Below are 21,806 nucleotides of genomic sequence, written 5' to 3'. Positions count from 1 at the left end.
TTCCTCCAGGAAATTTGCTATGAGAGATATTCTGCACAGTGGTGTTTTTTGTTTTGTTTTGTTAAACCTGATCTGAGGAGTTTGCTCAGACCCTGGAACAGACCCTGGAAAATAGTATCACCTGAGATGGTCAGGTCAAAGGGCTGGGAAAATAAAGATCTGCCTGCTGCAAGATCTTAGTCTTCTCTCACTTCTCCAGATGTGTTGTGCCTTCCCAGGGGAATAGTATCACCTGAGATGGTCAGGTGAGAATGCACATCTTAAACCTTTTAACTCTGATCTGCTGCTTGCCTTTACAGGCTGCCTCTGAAAAAAAGAATTCAGACTCTGTAAAAAGAACTATGTTAAACATCTGTGCATAAACTTTATTGATATTCATAAATTATACAGAACCCAGGTTCCTTAACATCCACAGTTTGCTGGGTGGCTTTTGATAACATCACCACAGAATTAATACACACCAAGGCATGGACGAAGATTCCACAGAGGTCCTGTGTTCTAAGGCACAGGACTTAAAGTGCAAAACAATGCTCAATGTTTCCCTGTTATCTGAAAAAGCTACTTTAGGCACCAATTTGGTAGTCTGAAATATAAAATAATCATAAAACCAGTAATCTGTCTGGGCAGATTTCGAAGGAGTTACTCCATTGTGTACCGTGGCTGAGCTTCCACTGTACTGTGAGTGGGATTCAACAAAGCTTTACTCGAAGTACACCCATTGAAATTTATGAAAATCGCTGAGTTAGGTCCATTAATGACAGTGGGTCTACTCTAAGTAATACTTAGTTGAATACAGACCTATGCCATCTCCAGTCTGCCTGCCTGAAAGCGTCATTTGTTACCTCATTTGTAGATAAACAGAGAAAAAGGTCCACTTGTAGGTATTCCATTTTCATGTTGAGGGATTGCCACCTTTGATCTGGTGCTATTAAGAAGGATGAATCGCATAATCCTGAAGAAGCTCAGTGTGTACTTTCCTCTGCCGTAACCAGTTTGTTATGAAAAGCCATGACTGCCAAGAGGACAGCCAAATTCTTGTTTTTTCCCTGTCCCCCTCGGTTTGGTTTTTCAAAGAAACCTGTGCCAAAATTATTCATCTGACGGGGCGGAGTGAGGAAAAAACCTTTGCCGGATATTCAATATTATTAAAAGTCAACCTTAAGAATAAACACCATGCATTTTCGTATTCAGCATCCTGAAGATTTAGCGCGGCATTTCACGACCTCTCGGAGGCACAGGGGGAGGAGGGCAGAAGTTGTCACTGCTAAAAAGCCTACAGAAAAACATTTGAAAAGCAGAGCATAAGCATAGCTTTGGAATATTACACATGCTGAACTTCAAAGGCAAGGAAACAACAGAATGTCTTTGCGGTTTTTATGTGAATCACCAACTCAAAATTGAAACAGAAAAGCTATTATTAATATTCTTACTAATGATGTCAGTCCACATTTATTTATAAAAATATTTATATTCTACTAGTCATATAAACTATCAGACCAGCTTACAACTGTTTTACATAAAGCCATGTAATTAAAACCATATAAATGTTTGTTTTTAATTGCCAGAAAAAAAGTTTGGCAACAGGGGCTTAAAGGTTAAAACAGAAGGAGGCTGGATCGGTTTCTTGTTGCTGTCAAATGAGTCTTGCCAACTTAGGAGACAACCAATGTGACTCTGGCAGATGATCTCAGTGATTCAGCTGGGATGTAAGTGGTTAGGCAGTCCCCAAGGACCTAAGTTGTTCAGGACATTGTAAATTAATACAAGGACCTTGAACCTGGGTCCGTATTATCTGGGTAGCCTGTTCAGATGTTTTAACCATGGGTTCGCATGTTCTCAACCAGAAGCTCTCATCTGGAGTCAGGCTGCAACATCCTGTACCAGCTGGAGCTTCCAAACGAAGCCCAAGGCAGGTCCACATATTGCTGTAATGCAGCCTCAAAGATACCAAGGCATGGGCCACAGTGGTCAGGCTCTCTCTGTCCAAGAACAGATGAAGCTGGATCACCAGACAGAGCTGGTAAAAGGCACTCTTAGCTTTTGGGCCTCTAACAGCAGAGATGAATCCAAGACCAGGAGTAACCCCAAGCTATACACTTTCTCCTTCAGAGGGAATGCGACCCCATTCAGAATGGGTAACTTGCCAATCTCCCAGACACGGGAACTACCCACCCAAAGAGCCTCTGTCTTCCCATGATTCAATTTATTGGTCCTCATCCAATCCACCACTACCTTCAGACACTGATCCTGAGCTTTCACCACCTCTCCAGTTTCAGATGTTAGAGATAAATAGAGCTGTGTGTCATCAGTATACAGATAATAATTTTATTATTTATACCCTGCCCACCTGGCTATTTAACATATCAATGTTAAGTAGTGCTAGGGAGACGATAGTACCCTTTGAAACTACATAGCATATGACACTCTATAGAGTAACACAAACAAAAGAAACAGGCCCCTGCCCTGAGGTGCTTACAGTGTTGACAGTGGGGGGGCAGAGAAAAGGGGAAGAATGAGGGAGCAAAGCATGGAAATATGAGCAAATCCACTTATGCATACATGCAACTTCGTTTCAAATTTCGATAAAACTAGAGGACTAGGTCAAAAGCTTTACAAAAAGAAGTGGTTCAAATATAAAACTGGCTTTTACCTCACTGTGCAATTGGAACAAAAGTGAAAGAAATACTGAAAGAGATCACTTTACAGCAGCTATTTATGACTTCCAACTCTTTTTATATCTGCATGCTATTTATAATCAGCACACTAAATATTTTTACTGACGATACGGAAATGGCAAAACAACTGGCTTCCACGAGCCTTTTACATAAGTCAAATGGTTGCTTTATTTCCCTGAAGTTTTGATAGGCTCTAAATTGGCGAAAGAAAAGGGGGAGGGCTGTGTTTTGTGTAAACATCCCTCCAATAGCTTCCTGTCTGCTCCTGGATCCAGCAGGACTTCATTGTCCTCCTTACCATCAAAAGCCTCTATGACCTTGCCCCACTTACTTCTCCACATGTCTTCCTGTGATCTTTGCTTGTCCAGGTATACCACCTCAGACATCTGATGGTTTCCTGCTTCCTTGAAAGAAACTCTGCCCTTGCTGTCACTTATGCCTAGAACTCCCTCCCATAACACCTTTGTATGATTATCTCCCCTACTTCCTTCAAATCTTTCCTCAAAAACCACCTTTCCCGCAAAGCCTCTGGCAGGACCCCCTAGTTCCTATGTCCTACCATACCTCCATCCGTATTAAGCCTAAGCAGCTGTAACTGGAACAAAATAATAATCGCATAGTCTCTTGTTTATATCTGCCACCATCGCATTTCGTCTCTCCGCCCCCCCCCCCCCGTTTCTATCTTAGATTGTAAGCCCCTTGGGGCAGAGACCTGCTCTTGAGGTAGATGACAGTAGAAAGGTAACTATCATGATATTAATAACAGCAACAACAACCTGCTGGTAACTCGAGGGGGTATCTTTGGAGGTCTTGCAGATGGTCTGTCTGGCGGCTGGGTCCCAGGGTTGAAATTTCTCTTTACTTCTGGTATTTCATTATCCTACATAAAGATGTGAAAGTAAGCTTTCCCCACAGCATTTCCTTGGAAAATACGCAGCCACATCATTTGTGTGTTTTTGGTTTTTTTTGTGTGTGTGTGTTTTTCCAAGCACAGTTCAAAGTGTTGGTTCTGACCTAAAAGGCTTTGGCCCTGTATACCTGAAAGAGCATCTCCACCCGCATCGTTCAGCCGGACACTGAGATCAAGCTCCGAGGGCCTTCCGGTGGTTCCCTCCATGCAAGAAGTGAGGTTACAGGGAACCAAGCAGAGGGCCTTCTCGGTAGTGGCGCCCGCCCTGTGGAATGGTCTCCCATCAGACATCAAGGAGATAAATAACTATCTGACTTTTAGAAGACATCTGAAGGCAGCCCTGTTTAGGGAAGTTTTAAATGTTTGATGTCTTACTGTGTTTTAATTTGTTGGAAGCTGCCCAGAGCGGCTGGGGAAACTCATAATAATAATAATAATAATAATAATAATAATAATACACGATACATGTTTGCATTGCCTAGGACTATGCTAGATCTGCCTTCAGGCCTTCTTCTGTGAATGAATCAGTGTGCTACACAACACAGAACGCTGCCTTAAACCAAGTACTTATAATTAAGTACTTTGGAACTACCATCTAACTAGTTCATTGATTCTGAAGTTTTATATACTGCCGATGGATATGCAAAGCATTAGCACAGTAATCTAAAACAGAACAAACGGGGGCAAGGGGAACCCTGTGGTTCTTAGTCCTCTGGTTGATGGCAAAGGCAAGAGTGGGTTTCTCTTCAACTTTGCAGCCCCAGAGCTCATGGCATTAGAAACAGTGTATTATTTCAGGCACGGTAGGGCGTATCATGGCCCCACACCCTGGTCCTTCTCATATGGATCTGCTGGCACAAGATCCCATTTCCCATAATATTGTCCCTGGGAGACAAGAGTGCTATTCTGCCAAAGCGGTCTTTTTCTTTCTCAGTTCCCCTCAGCGAAGCCTTCCAGTGTCACCACAGCATCAACAGTCCCGGCTTGGTGCCTCAAATTAACTCTTCCCGCTACTCCTTTATCAAGTTCTATGCCAGGGTTAGGGGACCTGTGGCCCTGCAGGTACAGTTGTTGGGCTCCAACTCCTATCAGCCCCAGCCAGATTGCCCAATGGGCAAGGATGGTGGGAGTTGTAGTCCCAATGCCTCATCACTGCTCTGTGCGGCCTGTTTGCCATGTATTCTAAGCCCCCAGTCAAGAGGCTACTGCTTGTACACTGAAACATGCATTTCTGTAGCTTTAGTGAGGGATCAGGCCAGAGCAGTTGTGCAAGTTTGTTAAGAGAAAATTTCCAGTGAGAAGTGTTACCTCGTTGTCTCCATCCATCCCACTGCTGGCACTCAGTATACTTCGTGTACTGGATCGATTGCTTGAACTACCTGGTTAGATGAGGAAACAAGCCCAGTTAGGGATTTTCAAGCATTTCATAAAGGGTCCACACATTCATGTTTTCTTGTGAGGAACCACCTTCCAATCCTTTCCCCTGGCCCTGAAACCACCATTCCGCTTATTCCTATAATTTCTGAATTAGGCAAGAGCTCTGTATGAAGTTATTTCTTCTTACCTCTCGGTTTCTTTTTCATTTTGTGTCATGTGTCTGTTAGATTGTGAACCTTTAGGCAGGGACTGAATTATCTTTCAATATGTGTACAGTGCTTAGAGAATTGCATGTACTGAGAAACAGGCTTTATACATGTTTATCTTACAGGTAAATGGATCAAAGAGGGAAGGCTTTTCCAATTCCCCTCGGAACAGCGTCAAGGAGGTGTGGAATTCTGCACCAGAAAATTAAATTATTGCTATTGGATGAAACTGCAGCATGATGAAACTCAAACTTTTGCCGATCAGCAAAAGGAAAACAAGGAAGGAAAACATGTTTTATGTTTGGTTATCTGAATCTGTGGTGTGTATAGCGAGGTTTGGGTACTAATTCCTCATGTTTGGATAAGTGAATTTTTGCATAGGAAACATTCATAAAGCGCATAAACAGACTGAGCAGTAAGTTCAGTGAGGGTAATATAGAGCAGTGTTTCCCACCCTTTGGCCTCCAGCTGTTTTTGGACTACAACTCCCATCATCCCTAGCTAGCAAGACCCAGTGGTCAGGGATGATGGGAATTGTAGTCCCTAAACAGCTGGATACCAAAGGTTGGGAAACACTGATATAGAGCATTGGCTGGGAAAGCAACAACTGCTAAGTGCTCCATCCCTAATGACTAGAAATCCAAAGCATCCTTGCCTCTCCCTAGATGGCTTCCTGGTTGTTTACTTACTAGTAGTACTTGAGGCGCTTTCTGTTTTCCAGTCCCCTCGCCTGATTTCTTTAATTGGTTGGTAGAGGTTTTTCCGAGGATGAGCTTCATAAATGCTACACTCTGGTTTCTTGGGGAATTTTTGAGAATGGCCAGCAGGGACAGTGATTTCCAAATCTAGGAAGAAAAAGTCAGGAGTCAAGGCAAGGCAACTTATTATTACTATTAAGGTAAAGGTAAAGGGACCCCTGACCATTAGGTCCAGTCGTGACCGCCTCTGGGGTTGCGGCGCTCATCTCGCTTTATTGGCCGAGGGAGCCGGCGTACAGCTTCCGGGTCATGTGGCCAACATGACTAAGCCACTTCTGGCGAACCAGAGCAGCACACGGAAACGCCGTTTACCTTCCCGCCGGAGTGGCACCTATTTATCTACTTGCACTTTGAGGTGCTTTCGAACTGCTAGGTTGGCAGGAGCAGGGACCGAGCAACGGGAGCTCATTATTAAAACACATTTATTCAAAAATTACACTTCAGCTTTGTCCCTTTGGCAGTGGGCAAAACTTTTTCAAACTGGAAGTTATGCCTCGTTGCTCATCTAGTACCTTCCTTGGCATCCGCAGCTAAAATTCTGATTCTGCCCCAAACAAGGTAATTCCTCCTGCACTTTGGAAATCTGTGCATAGTTTGTAACCAAATCTTGGAGGGGAAAAAGGCTCCCGAATCGTGGAAAGAAGCATTCATCTCACTTATACCGAAGACAGAAACTGAGAAACATCAAGTTAAGAACTACCGCCCTATATCACTCTTAAATGTGGATTATAAAATTTTTGCAGACATTTTAGCAAAAAGATTTTAAAAAGTGTTGCTAGAGGAGATTCATAAGGACCAAACAGGCTTTCTCCCAGGGAGACATATGTCAGACAATGTGAGGAACATTATAGACATTTTGGAACTATTGGAGACTGACATAAATAGAAAAGCAGTTTTGATTTTTGTGGATGCGGAGAAAGCCTTTGACAATATTTCTTGGAGCTTTATGAAGAGGAATCTCCAAGGGATGGGGGTAGGCCAAAACTTTGAAAACGGTATAGGTGCAATATACTCTGAGCAAAAAGCTAAATTAATCGTGAATGGTGTAGTTATGGATGAGATCCCAATAGAAAAAGGGACACGACAGGGATGCCCATTATCCCCTCTATTGTTTATATCGGTCCTGGAGGTGTTATTGAATATGATTAGAAGGGACCAGCTGGTTGAAGGAATACAGCTCGGAGCTAAACATTATAAGTTAAGAGCATTTGCAGATGACCTGGTTTTGACTCTGCAAAGGCCAGAAGCCAGTACAAAAAGAGTTTTAGAAATAATTGAAATATTTGGTCAAGTGGCAGGTTTTAAATTAAATAAACAGAAGACAAAGGTGCTGGAAAAAAACTTAACGATGGGGGAAAAAGATAGTTTCCAAAGGGAAACTGGTTTGGAAATAACAAAAAAAGTGAAATATCTGGGGGTGAATTTAACATCTAAGAATGTGAATTTATTTAAAGATAATTATGAGAAATGTTGGTTGGAAGTTAAGAAAGATCTTGACATATGGTCTAGGTTGAGACTCTCCTTGTTAGGCCGAATTGCTGTTATCAAGATGAATGTATTGCCGAGATTGTTGTTTTTATTTCAGACATTACAAATTCTGGATAGGATGGACTGTTTCAAGAAGTGGCAGAAAGATATATCCAAATTTGTCTGGCAGGGCAAAAAGCCCAGAATAAAATTTAAGATTTTGACTGATGCAAAAGATAGGGGGGGTTTTGCTCTGCCGGACTTAAGACTTTACTATGAAGCAGCAGCTTTCTGCTGGTTGAAGCAATGGCTACTTCTTGAGGATACAGACATTCTAGACCTGGAAGGGTATGATAATAATTTTGGCTGGCATGCATATTTATGGTATGACAAGGCAAAGGTTTATAAAGGCTTTAAAAATCATATTGTCAGGAAAGCTTTGTATAATGTTTGGAATCAATATAAGGATTTGTTGGAAAGTAAAACACCCAGATGGTTGTCACCAATGGAAGCTAGAGCGGTGAAAAAACTTAACATGGACTCTAATTGGCCAAAATATTGTGAAATTATAGAATATGATGGTGAAAAGGTTAAATTACAGAGCTTTGAGAAACTAAAATCCAAGGTTCAAGACTGGTTACATTATTATCAGATAAATGAGACTTTTAAGCAGGACAGGAAACTAGGATTTCAGAAGGAGAGGTCAAAATTGGAAACAGAATTGTTAGAGACCAATACTAAGAATCTGTCTAAAATGTATAACTTGTTGCTGAAATGGAATACACAGGATGAAACGGTTAAATCAGCTATGATCAAATGGGCACAAGACTTAGGTCATGATATTATGTTCGCTGACTGGGAACAGTTATGGACCACAGGCCTTAAATTTACGGCATGTAGTGCCTTGAAAGAAAACATAATGAAAATGATCTATAGGTGGTACATGACCCCAGTCAAGCTTGCAAAGATATACCATTTGCCCAATAATAAATGCTGGAAATGTAACGAATGTGAAGGAACCTTCTACCACCTTTGGTGGACCTGCCCAAAGATTAAGGCCTACTGGGAAATGATCTATAATGAAATTAAGAAAATCCTTAAGTGGACATTTGCAAAGAAACCGGAGGCTTTTCTCTTGGGCACGGTCGGCCAATTGGTACCAAAGAAAGATAGGACATTTTTTATGTATGCAACTACAGCAGCAAGAATCCTTTTGGCAAAGTATTGGAAGATGCAAGAATTACCTACTCTGGAAGAATGGCAGACGAAGGTGACTGAACTTATGGGACTGGCAGAGATGACCGGCAGAATCCGTGATCAGAGGAGAGAGACAGTGGAAGAGGACTGGGAAAAATTCAAAATATATCTTAAGAACTGTTGTAAAATTTCAGACTGATAAAATGTCAAGGGATAAGAAACAGAGAATTACAGCTGTAAATGTTTAAGTTAAGAAAACCTGAGGGAAGTTAAATATAAAAATGGAATGAAGGATTGCTAAAAAATTGGAAACAAGGGTGCAGTGAAGGGGAGGTATGGGGAAGTCATGTGTTGTTTGTGTATGTTTTTTTTGTGTTTTTGTTTGTGAAAATTAATAAAAATTATTTAAAAAAAAAAAAAATGGAAATCTGTGCATAGGGCTGCTTGGATTTTCCACTGATGTCTCTTCTCCGCCCTCACCGATTCTGTGCAAGTAAAGGATCCCTGGATGGTTAAGTCCAGTCAAAGGCAACTATGGGGTTGCGGCGCTCATCTTGCTTCAGGCCGAAGGAGCTGGCGTTTGTCCGCAGTTTTCCAGGTCATGTGGACAGCATGACTTAAACTGCTTCTGGCACAACAGAACACCGGGACGGAAGCCAGAGTGCACGGAAACGCCCTTTACCTTCCCACTGCAGTGGTACCTATTTATCTACTTGCACTGGAGTGCTTTTGAACTGCTAGGTTGGCAGAAGCTGGGACAGAGCAATGGGAGCTCACCCCGTTGCGAAGATTCGAACCATGGACCTTCTGATCAGCAAGCCCAAGAGGCTCAGTGGTTTAGACCACAGCGCCTCCCACGTCCCCTTCAGTAATACAACAGGCAAAATTGGCATCTAGTAGGCACATCCCTGTAGTTACAATAGCCACCGCTGCACCAGTCCAAACCATACATTTTCCACCAGTGTCTTGCTATCATAAATGATGGCATTTGACGAGCTACAACGCCAGTGAAAAGAACATAATGTTAACCAGTTGCTATTTGGGTAGTCTTGATATGCTTGTGCACATACAGCCTGAGATATTCCTGCCCTCTGTGTGTCAAATGACAGTAACCACAGAAGAAACGTTGTTTTGCCTTGAGTCTTTATCATACTCTCTTTATCCACAATCTTGTTTGCATCCCAGGACTTTCACAAAAATGTATACATCAACTTAGAATTTATGGGAGTTGTTTAGCCTTCTGAAATGTAAAGATTGTACTAAATTAACAAAAAATGAGTTATTGAGAGAACACCCATTTAGCAGTGATGCTTTCAGGTTTGCTCCCATATTTGAGGCTCTTAAGATTGCTGGGGCCTGTTTTGTTTTTGCCTCGAAAGCCTCTGTCTTACAATCAGACCCAAGTCAAAAGAGGTTAGAAAACCAACTAGAAAACCATTACAACAGAGTGCACCATGGGCTAACTAAATAAATGCACAAGTGGAACTGCTTCTGCTTTTGCATTGCGACTTCCCCCTGCCCTTGTGCAGGCTCCATAATGTCCCCAAATCTGCTGTGGAGGGTTGGGAAAAACCCCTAAGAGATTTAGGCAGAGCACAGGGGGAGGAGAGGGGGGGGGTGCCCTTAAAATATACTACAAGAGGAAGTTGTTCCGCTCATGCAAAGTAGCACTTAGCAAAATGTTGCGTACAACCCCTTAGCTCCACCACACTTGGCTACAGACCAGGAGTGGGAGACGTCCAACTGCTGCACTTTTCAGCATGGTCACCAATTAGTCAAGCCCTTTACCTGCATGTTTGCCAGCCTTTTGCTTCTCAATTTGCCGCCGAGTGATGCTGTCACGTAATCTTTTCAGGTTTTCCTGGAAACGCAAAATGTTATTTTCAAGGATCTGAACAAACATATACAACTATTCATAATGGTTTGCAAAACTGGCAAGATCTAACTGAATCCGAGGTAGATAATCCCATTTCTTCTTCTAATACGTGGGCCTCACTGTGTAAGATTTTAGGAAAGAGATTCTAGTGATCATGAACCAAGATTTAACTATTTATCAGCAATTCTCCATAGCCTCCAGTCCATGTTGTTCTGATCTTATAAACTGATTGCCCTGTCCATACCCTTTTTTGTGAGTCCTCCTAGCTATGATGTAATGGTTCTAGGGGGTTGCTCGTGCGTAAGTTGGCGCCACACCTGGCTGGGTTATCTGGGTGAACCCTTTCTGTCCGGACAGCCACCCATCCGTGGCTGTCTCAATCGCTGGCAGAATCCGTCAGTGGGTGTTTCTTAAACTTCTTCCAACAAAGAAGTTCTTTGACGCCCAGTCTCCTCCTACTCTCCCTGCGCGGAAGTCTTCTGCGCAGGGAGGGTGTGGGCAGCGGAGGACCCGTGCTCTCCCCGCTGGTTTCCGGCGAGGAGTCCTGGAGCCTTCTCTCTGATTGCCCCATCTGCCCCCCTTCTCCACTGGTGCTACGCTGATTTCCTTCCCCAGCAGATGGGCTGCCTCTCTCCCTACTGGGACCCTCTCCGGCATCCCTCTGGAGCCTTCCCTCCGCCTCTGGCTCCGATGGCAGTTCCCTGACATATGACTCCATAGGTGCCGAATGTATTTCAGGAGGGAACGCAGGAAATACTTGTGTAGCTGATGAAGTTTGACCCACGTTCAACACGCAATCAATAGCAAAATGAGTTTTGCAGCAATTTGGTGCGGTTAACCAAGATTGTGTTACATACTCCAAATATTCCCCCTTTCCAACCATTTCTGATTATTAGCAGACTCCAGTATGGGCACAACATCTGGCTTCTCTCTTAGCCTGTAGCTACTTGCATATTTTTTAAAACAAGACCACCCATCAGTGTGGGTTCAAAGACAAGGCTACAGTACAGCTGGGTACTATGGGCTTGTTTGTACAAGGGAGATGTTTGGGATGGTTAGGGATGGTGACATTTTCAAGGGCTTGAAATGCAGGCTCCATCCTCGCAGACTAGTTAGCTCTAATGCAAGTTGGACAATGTTCTCTTTGAGCTTGCTGTGAGTTTAATTGGGGCTCCTGCCCCAAATACCACATTTGCAAATGGAGCAGCAGAGCAGAAGCCCTCAGCTGTGAAGAGCTGTCATCCATTTGACAGGGGAGGGACAGGGAGGGGAAACCTACTAACCGGACTCTGCCAGGATTCCTTGCAAATCCCCTCAGGTTCTTGTGAGGAAAGCTTCCAAAACTCAAGATCGTTTTTGAGGTGGAGAGGCTCCGTCCATCCCTAGAGATTGTCCTCATTGTCCTTTTTGTTAAAGACACATTTGGGAATACTAAGACGTTTTAGCTTCCAGCTCCTACAAGCTGAAACCACTGCCCACTTGGCTCTGCATTCTGAATTCCACTCTGGTTTCTCTTCAGATCGTATAAATCTTTCGCCTTTCACTATGCCAACTTATGGAAAGGCGCAGAAGAGAAAACAGCAGCTTTTTACCTTTCCCAGCAATGACAACAGAAAGACAAAGAAAGAATTACCGTATTTTTTGCTCTATAAGACTCACTTTTTCCCTCCTAAAAAGTAAGGGGAAATGTGTGTGCGTCTTATGGAGCGAATGCAGGCTGCGCAGCTATCCCAGAAGCCAGAACAGCAAGAAGGATTGCTGCTTTCACTGCGGAGCAATCCCTCTTACTGTTCTGGCTTCTGAGATTCAGAATATTTTTTTTCTTGTTTTCCTCCTCCAAAAACTAGATGCATCTTATAGAGCGAAAAATACGGTATGTGTGGTATGTGGTAGGGTAGAATCAGTAATGCTGTTGCTTTTTATATTTCCCAATGAAAAGCACTTTTTGACACACACCTGCTGAAAGCGAAATGATTCCGACCGCTTTTTCTGATTCAGCTGCCACTCCTTGAAACAAAGGACAGCTTCATCTACAGTGAGCATCCCCAGTTTCACTTGCTCCTGTAAAGTGATGAGTTGCCTTTGGCCTGGGGTTTTCATCCCAGCAAACGGGTCATATATACTGGTTTGTGGCTGAGCCTTTGGATCTCTGTCTGCTTGCTCTGGAATGGAAACAAAGGAAACACTTGGAAAATATCATCAGAACTCCTATTAGAATAAACAAGTTCCGTTTTAAATACTGAAATACTAAATAAGGTGGGTAACAATGTGTAATAGAAAAAGAAGCATGAAATTAGGTTAAAGGCGTGTGAAAGAAAGTAATAGAAATGGAAAGAAATTGCAACTGAGTAGATTGGAAGTCTAACACAAAGGTGGGGTGAGGGGTGGTGGATGGTGATGGGAAAAGGAATTATCTGTGGGATTGAGTGTGGGTATGTTTGAATATTTTTAAGGATTGTATGAAATGTATGTTTGTATGCTTGTATATTCGCAATATGTGTGTATTAATGCTGAATTATTTTAGCAATAAAAACTTTTCCCAAAAAAGAGAGGAAAATATCATTTTTTTAAAAAGCAAAACACTGCTAGATGTGTCATGTGGTTCAGTTCAGGGATGGTGTTTGAAAAGGGCTGAGGGGCTGCCAGCTCTGCAGGCAAGGGGTGACATAACTGGGTTTGTGAGGCTCGGGGGTTGTTCCCCCACAGGGGAGCTGCACAAATAATGTTGTTGGTCAAGGGAGCCGTGGACTCAAAAAAGCTGAAAACTTCTGCTTCCAAAAGTATATTTTAAGGGAACACCTAGAGCACATCATTGCTTTTCTAATCCAAATGCTTTTGCTACTGCCAGCCCACTCACTTCTCTTATTTATTCCACTACAGCAATTTTCACAGCTCATCTACACTTAATATGGTAAATGATATTAAGCATGAATGGAAGTCATACCCAAGAATTAGCCTGTCAGGCAATGGGAAGAGTCGCTATAACTCCGACTTACCTTTCCTAATATTGCCTGTAGACACGTAAAGGTTCCCAGGTTTCTCCTGGTGCTTTCCTGCAAAAACTAAACAGTGGCAAGCTATTTAAGCCATGAGACAATACGGCAGATCCAGACCAAACTTCAGTCAATGCAACTATTAGGAGAAATCCCATTCTAAGCAAAAACAACAACAACAAACCCAAAACACTTGAGTTAGCTGATCGGCAGATCAGTGTGGGAATCAGCCTGCCAACTTCCATTGGTCTACAGACAACACAGTAAGACAGATGCTATACTCATCAACGTTGCCATCTGTTGCCAACACTCACTCAATAAAGAATACTATTGCAGTCTATGAAAATCTGAATGATAGAACATACTGAAGACTGCTATGTTTAAAGGAAAAGGAATGGGATGAGATGTACCAGCATTGTGATTTGCAGTTTGAAAATTACAGAAGCTGATTTAAAAATAATAATCAAAGGTTTCACATGAAAGAAGGCCATATTAGAAAGAAACGTAACTCCTGCCATTGCTGCTTGCTTCTCATTTTAGGGTGGTGCCCAAACGCTGCTATGGTGGCATCTTGCATTTCTATGGGGAGTTCCGATTTCTACCCAGGGAACATTTCAAAATTTAATTTGTGTTTGATTTTCATTTACTTTTTAGAATTAAAAAATAATAATCTGTAAACTGGACTACAAAACAGGATTTACACATTCTGAATAACTGAATGAATGAATGGCTTCTCCAATGAGAACACAGAAATCACCTAGCGAGGCAATGAGAAGATGGTTCTAGAGTAGGGATGCCATATTTCAAGAGGCGAAAATCCAGACACAAAAAGTTTTTAGCATTCTTTTTAGGGCAATCGTCCGATAGCCCCTCCTCCACCGCCACCAAGCCTGGGCCGCCCCCACCAGAGCCAAAGTCTGAACCAGAAACACCTGCACACAATTTGTTTTATATACCGCCCCCCCAAATCCAGGACATTGGCTTTAGATTGCAAAATTCCCTCCGGATGGGCATGTACGGGAATTGCTGGAATATTCTAGAGGAGAGCCTAGATCAGCACTTCAAATGCTGTTTCTGCTGTTCAAACACTACTTCTACTGGCTCTGGCAAATCTCACAAGACAAGATCTGGAAATCTCAAATAGATAAAAAGGAACTAGGTTCACACAACCAGGTTCGCCTCATTTTTTTTCAATCCGCAAGAATGGGCATGTTGCAGACTGGGTCACCCTCTCAGGCCCCAGCAAAGTGTCCTCATTCCTCTCACGCTTGGGCCCTGACACAAGGAGGTTCTGGATCATATAAACAGGTTTGTTCTCTCCACGAGTTCCTCCCAGGAATGAACCTAACTGTGGCCTTGAATGTTCCTGGAGGTGGTCGTATGTTGGCTGTTAGTTGCCTGGACAGGCCGAAATAATGGGAGCTCACTTCTGTTTCCCTTTTATTTTCATTCCTTTGGTATTTGGCAAATATGTTGTTGGGACCCGGAAGACTAGACAAAACCTCTTTTAAAAAATAAGAAGCATAATTCTTTGAACTCAACTATAAGCATACAAGCTGTGAGTTTTCCTATCCTAGGCTGTATAAAAGGTAAAGGTAAAGGTACCCCTGACCATTAGGTCCAGTCGCAGACGACTCTGGGGTTGCGGTGCTCATCTCGCTCTATAGGCCGAGGGAGCTGGCGTTTGTCCGCAGACAGCTTCCGGGTCATGTGGCCAGCATGACTAAGCTGCTTCTGGTGAACCAGAGCAGTGCACGGAAACACCGTTTACCTTCCCGCCAGAACGGTACCTATTTATCTACTTGCACTGTGATGTGCTTTCCAACTGCTAGGTGGCAGGAGCTGGAACCGAGCAACAGGAGCTCACTCCGTTGTGGGGATTCGATCCGCCGGCCTTCTGATCAGCAAGCCCTAGGCTCTGTGGTTTAAACCACAGTGCCACCTGTGTCCCTTCCTAGGCTGTACAGCCTACAGCAAAGATGGAGAATCTGTGGTCCTCTTGACGTTGCTCTGCAACTCCCATCATGGATGACCACTGACTTGGGATGATGGGAGCTGACGTCCAACAACATATGGGGGACCAGAGGTCCCTCATTCCCTCACTACAGGCTTTTGCAAAACAATGTTGAGATAATTCTGCTTCCTCAGTCACCTTTATAGATGTATGATTCTTTGTCCTGTGGTTTAGTGGAGGGATCAGGTCTCGGAACAGGGACAGGTGGCCTATTGACCAATTCCTGAGGAAAACTGTCCTGTTCCACCGTGTGATAGAGTTCTTCATCTTCACAATCATGGTATATATCCTCTTTCGGTTCTGGTACATCCATGCTCACACCTAGAAAACAAACTCATAATTAGAAAGAGGGAAACTCATGCAGAGTGAAGCAACTGTGTGCATTTAAGTTTTACATAACTTGTAGAGTGTGGGGTGGAGAGAGCTTTTATATATCTTATGTTAGTCTGAATATTTTTGTTTTGTTGGCTATAGAGTCATTGAGGGAATCTCTAATATTGGACCCGCTTTATTTGAACATATTTACCCCTGCATCACTCTGAACGAAAGCCAAGGATTGCCTTAGCGTGTCATTTGAACCCAGGTTCGTGTGTAAGCTATCTCCACGCTGATGATGAGTGTTATGTAGTGAAGTTTCACCCTGGGCCAGCAGGGGGATACTGTATATAGTTTTCACTCAGGTCTGTTGATAGTTTTCCCTCAGGTCCGCGTCAGTTATTTTAGGCGGGAACTCTGGGCTGTTGTTGTTACAATGTTGACAGCCGGCTGCCTATAAAAGCAGGCCGGCTGAGCTGTTTGCAGTCAGTTCTATTCCAGCTTACGAAATAAAGAGCTACTTGGAGAAATCGCTGTGTCGTCTGCTATGTCAACCCACAACATAACACTGGCGACGAGGATGGGATGGATGGACATCAGAGCACAGCCAGATGCGGCCAGCCTCTGAACTGAGCTGAATCACTGAGCTGAATCACAGAGCGAAATCACTGAGCGAAATCACTGGACAGAACCAATTCAGAGCTGACTGTTCTGGCTAGAGCACTGTGTTCCATCCATCGCCCTTCACGCCGGCATCGGAATCATGGCTTCACTTGTGCCTCTACCGCCGTTTGCGCCAGCCTCTGAATCATGGGATTCCTACCTCGCTCGGTTCGACTGCTACCTCCAAGCCAATGAGCTGACAGCAGTATCAAAGGATCGTAAGCGGGGCCTATTCCTCAGCCTCTGTGGGCCTGAGGTGTTTGAGACGGCCCGAGCATTGGTTGCGCCCGAAGCAGTCCAGGCAACACCATGGGACACGATCCAAGAGAAGCTCCGCAACCACTACGCACCAAAGCCGTCCAAGATTGCTGCCCGCCATGCGTTCTACCACCGGAACCAGGCAGAGGGGGAGTCAATCAACAACTACACCACCGCCCTGCGACAGGCTGCAATGCACTGTGAGTTCCGAGACTTAGACGATGCCCTGATGGATCGAATCGTCTGCGGGGTCCGGGACATCCATCTGCAACGGCGTCTCCTCGCCAAGCCAGACCTCACGCTGCAGAAAGCCTTTGAGGAGGCTGTGGCCTCAGAAGCTGCTGAACGCTCCGCCCAGGAGATCAGCAAGTGCAGCAGCCCGCTTCTTGCTAGGGAGCCAGTTCCGGTGCATCATGAAGAGGCCAGCAGTGATGAGGCATCCTCCAGTGAAGGCGATGACGTGCACCAGACAAAGCGGGAGCACAGGAAGTTCCAACAGAAGTCCAAGGGCCAACCGGAATGTGCCGGCTGCGGAGGCAACCATTCCCGTGCCAAGTGTCGATTCAGAGACGCCATCTGTAGGAAGTGTTCCAGAAGGGGCCACATCGCTAAGGTCTGCCGATCGGCTCCGTCTGACACCCCCCCTTCATCAACTCGCAAGTCCAAGCCTTCACTCCAGTCTGCCAAGGAAAGTTGTTTCGCTCTCACCAACTGCCGCTGCCCGTCTGGAACCACGATTGGCCAAACCGACTCGCCTACGCGACGCAAGCTGAACGTCACAGTGCTCACTGAAGGAGCTCCATGTGACATGGAGATCGACACCGGGTCTGCCCTGTCCATCGTGTTGTGGAGCACCATCAAAAGACTGGTACCCAGAGTGTCCAAAAGGCAACTCGACTCTCACCGCGTACACCTGAGAGACTACCAGGGAAACGACATTCCCGTGGTAGGCGTTGGCCGGTTCCGGATTGCCTTCAAGGATTTTTCGGGCCTGCTCCGGTTGGTGGTGGTCGAAGGTCAGCGGCCAAGCCTCCTAGGGCTAGACTGGTTTGATGCCCTCGGCCTGGAAGTCACCGGCATCAACTGCATCTCTAATGCAGAGACTGAGGGTCTGGTCAAAGACTTTGCCGAGGTTTTTGACGGCACCTTGGGGCAATATACAGGTACGCCCATCTCCTTTAGCCTTGATCCACAAGTCGCCCCCATCAAGCTAAAGCCACGCCGGGTTCCCTTTGCTCTCAAGGCTAAGGTGGACGAACAACTGGACAAACTGATCGCCCAAGGAGTTTTGGAGCCGGTTGACCACGCCAAGTGGGAAACCCCCATCGTCACGCCTGTCAAGCCAGATGGGTCGGTGAGAATCTGCGCTGACTACAAGTGCACGATCAACAAGGCACTTCAGCAGCACGCTTATCCGGTTCCTGTTGTCCAACACCTGCTGCATTCCCTGGGTGAGGGTAAGGTCTTCGCTAAGCTGGACCTTGCCCAAGCCTATCAACAACTGCCAGTCGATGATGCCACTGCTGAAGCCCAGACGATCGTCACCCACCGGGGGGCATTCCGTTGCCGCCGGTTGCAGTTCGGGGTGAGTGTGGCTCCTGGCATTTTCCAAAGCCTTATGGAGCGTCTCCTGCAAGGGCTTCCGGGCATGGTACCATATTTTGATGACGTCTTGGTGTCTGCAGACTCACACCAGCAGCTGTTCGAGCGCCTCCGTGCCGTGCTGACCAGGTTCCAAGAGGCCGGGCTCAAGGTAAAGAGGGAGAAGTGCCAGATCGCCGTTCCACAGGTAGAGTTCCTGGGCTATCTTATCGATGCCCCGGCCTTCACCCGACCACATCCAAGATCCGCGCTATCCAGCAGGCCCCCACCCCAAAGAACAAGACGGAGTTGCAGGCATTCCTGGGGCTGCTGAACTTTTATAACATGTTCCTGCCCCACAAAGCCACAGTGGCTGAGCCTCTTCACCGACTCCTTAGTACAAAGACGCCTTGGGCCTGGGGTCATCGGGAGACGGCGGCCTTCAACGCGGTTAAGGCTCTCCTTTCATCAGACAGTGTGCTGGTACAGTACAGTGAATCCAGGCCGCTGGTCCTTGCCTGCGACGCCTCACCTTTTGGCATCGGTGCTGTCCTTAGTCACCGTTTTCCAGATGGAAGAGAAGCACCACTCGCCTACTTTTCCAGGACACTATCTCTGACGGAACGGAATTACAGCCAGCTCGACAAGGAGGCATTGGCACTTGTGGCTGGAGTGAAGAGGTTCCATGAATACCTCTATGGCAGGACTTTTGACCTCATCACTGACCACAAGCCACTCCTGGGCCTCCTCGCCGGTGATCGTCCAACTCCACCGGTCCTCTCGCCACGCATGCTGCGATGGACTGTTTTCCTGGCTGCCTACCACTACCGGCTCGTCCATCGCCCGGGGAAATCGATGGGCCATGCTGACGCCCTCAGCCGTTGCCCTCTTCCAGCATTTGTGGAAGACCCGGCTCCAGCTTCATCGCTCCTCCTGATTGAGGATCTTCCGGCAGCGCCTGTATCGGCTGCCACTGTGGCCTCCGCGTCTGCCCAGGATCGCACCATCAGCCGGGTGCTCAACTGGGTGTGGAGGGGGTGGCCACAAGGGCCTTTTGCATCGGAGTTCCAGCCCTTCACAACCAGACAACATGAACTCTCAGCTCATCGCGGCTGTCTGCTGTGGGGAGACCGCGTCGTGATTCCCCAGGGACTCCGTCAGCGCGTCCTGGAGGCTCTGCACGTTGGCCACCCGGGAATTGTCAAAATGAAGGCGTTGGCTCGGTGTTACGTCTGGTGGCCTAATATGGACGATGCCATCACTGCCTGGGTGTCCGCCTGTCAAGCGTGCCAAGAGTCGAGGCCTGCACCACCGGCAGCTAAGGGACACACCTGGGAGACGCCAAAGACACCCTGGTCGAGGGTGCACATTGATCTGGCTGGCCCCTTTCACGGCCGGACCTTTATGGTAGTGGTGGACGCCTATTCCAAATGGCTGGAGGTCGCCCTGATGCCCTCCACCACTACCGAAGCTGTCATCCGGGTGCTGCGAGGCCTGTTTGCAACGCATGGGTGTCCTGATGTCCTTGTCTCTGACAACGGACCACAGTTCACGTCAGGCACGTTTGAGCGGTATCTTTTGGGACTGGGCATCCGCCATGCCCTAACGGCACCCTTTCATCCATCCAGCAACGGGCAAGCGGAAAGAATGGTGCGCTCAGCAAAAGAGGCACTGGCGCGCCTGGACCGGGGAGACTGGCATGAGCGGGTCGCCGAATACTTGTTCGTGCAACACATCACCCCTCATGCGGCCACAGGGAGGAGTCCTGCTGAACTGCTTATGGGCCGCCGCCTCAGGTCACCGCTCGACCGGCTACACCCGGACTTTGCCGTGGCTGAACCACCAGGCTGTGCCAACGCGCCACGGTCATTTGTCCCAGGAAACCAGGTCTTTGCCCGGAACTATGTGGGGGACATTCCTTGGGTGCCAGCCACAGTAGTGGGAGTCACTGGACCTCGCTCGTACCAGGTGGCACTCGAAGACGGACGCTTGTGGCGACGGCACATAGACCAGCTTAGGCGCAGGGTTGGGGACTTGGACACTACCGAGGTGCCCCCAACTGCGCTTGCGGCTCCAGAAGAGACACGTACAGATGGCGAGGCCCCACCTACACCTCCCTCGCAAACTGCCAGCGTGGAGCCGAACCAAGCCGCTTCAGAGGGTCTGCCAGACTTACCACAGACTCAGACCACTCCACTTGCGGAGGCTCCACCCACAGCAGCGGATCCAGGGGAGTTGGTTCCAACGCCATCTAGGGTCGCACCACAGCCTCAGCAAGAACTGTGTGGCCCCCCGGACTTGGCTACCAGTCCCCGGCGGTCTGGCAGAGTTCCCAAGCGCCCAACTTATTTAAAGGACTATGTTGTTGGACAGGTATCACTGTTGGTCTAAGTATGGGAAATGTAACCGATATGCTTTTGTGCCTAATTGAACCATTACGCGTAGTGCTGTATATAAGGAAACCATTACGATTGTAACTAACGCCTTATCTCGGTGGGGAGGGGTGTTATGTAGTGAAGTTTCACCCTGGGCCAGCAGGGGGATACTGTATATAGTTTTCACTCAGGTCTGTTGATAGTTTTCCCTCAGGTCCGCGTCAGTTATTTTAGGCGGGAACTCTGGGCTGTTGTTGTTACAATGTTGACAGCCGGCTGCCTATAAAAGCAGGCCGGCTGAGCTGTTTGCAGTCAGTTCTATTCCAGCTTACGAAATAAAGAGCTACTTGGAGAAATCGCTGTGTCGTCTGCTATGTCAACCCACAACATAACAATGAGCTTTGACCAAGAACAAGCCTTGGCTACAGCTCGCAGTTAGTGATAAAATTTGTTGTTGTTAATAAAATTTGTATATCCTCCTTCATCTGAAGATCCCAGGGCGGTTCACAACATAAAAATACAAAATATGAATACAAAATAGATTCTAAAATGAAAACAAAACAAAACAATAACCCCCTCCCACAAACATATTTAAAAGGCCATAGAATGCTAATCAGCAAAAGGCCTGGTTGAAGAGAATTGTTCTCGCCTGGCACCTAAAGACATGCAGAAGAGAAAGAAGAGTTTGGATTTGATATCCCGCTTTATCACTACCCTAAGGAGTCTCAAAGCGGCTAACATTACATTCTCCTTTCCCCTCCTCCCCCACAACAAACACTCTGTGAGGTGAGTGGGGCTGAGAGACTTCAGAGAAGTGTGACTGGCCCAAGGTCACCCAGCAGCTGCATGTGGAGGAGCGGGGAAGCGAACCCGGTTCACCAGATTACGAGACTACCGCTCTTAACCACTACACCAGCCTTCCTGGGGAGAGCCTTCCACAAACTGGGAGCTACTGTAGAAAAGGGTCTCTCTCATATTGCTATCCTCCAGATCTCTTCATAGGGAGATCTTAACTCTGAGCCTTCCTCTCTGCATATGCTCACCTTCTAAGAACTTGCGCATCATATAGGCCTTTGTTGTCCGTGCGGAGGAGCTGCTGGTCTCCGACTGAAGCATTTCTACGTCTGAAAACAACAACGGA

The 21,806-nt window shown here is 46.3% G+C and overlaps 1 protein-coding gene across 4 annotated transcripts in view; it reads right to left on the bottom strand.

The window, feature by feature from the left end:
• Positions 1–340: 340 nt before the first annotated feature.
• The window catches only part of PIK3AP1 (phosphoinositide-3-kinase adaptor protein 1), a 54,313-nt gene continuing 32,847 nt past the window's right edge, over positions 341–21,806 (bottom strand). For all 4 annotated transcript variants that reach the window (XM_081864262.1, XM_081864263.1, XM_081864264.1 and 1 more), the window contains exons 9-17: positions 21,709–21,789; positions 15,612–15,794; positions 13,463–13,528; positions 12,423–12,628; positions 10,379–10,451; positions 5,858–6,013; positions 4,894–4,964; positions 3,452–3,555; positions 341–1,273 (exon numbers count right to left, since the gene is read on the bottom strand). In XM_081864262.1, coding sequence (XP_081720388.1) covers positions 1,204–1,273; positions 3,452–3,555; positions 4,894–4,964; positions 5,858–6,013; positions 10,379–10,451; positions 12,423–12,628; positions 13,463–13,528; positions 15,612–15,794; positions 21,709–21,789 — 1,010 coding nt within the window. In that variant the 3' untranslated portion in view covers positions 341–1,203. The remainder of the gene's footprint in view (positions 1,274–3,451; positions 3,556–4,893; positions 4,965–5,857; positions 6,014–10,378; positions 10,452–12,422; positions 12,629–13,462; positions 13,529–15,611; positions 15,795–21,708; positions 21,790–21,806) is intronic.

This window comes from Podarcis erhardii, assembly GCF_964252035.2.
Source record: "Podarcis erhardii genome assembly, chromosome: 5".
Classification (NCBI taxonomy): domain Eukaryota; kingdom Metazoa; phylum Chordata; class Lepidosauria; order Squamata; family Lacertidae; genus Podarcis; species Podarcis erhardii.
The sequence above is the reverse complement of the archived record's forward strand: the minus strand, read 5'-3'. Positions and strand labels throughout refer to the sequence as shown.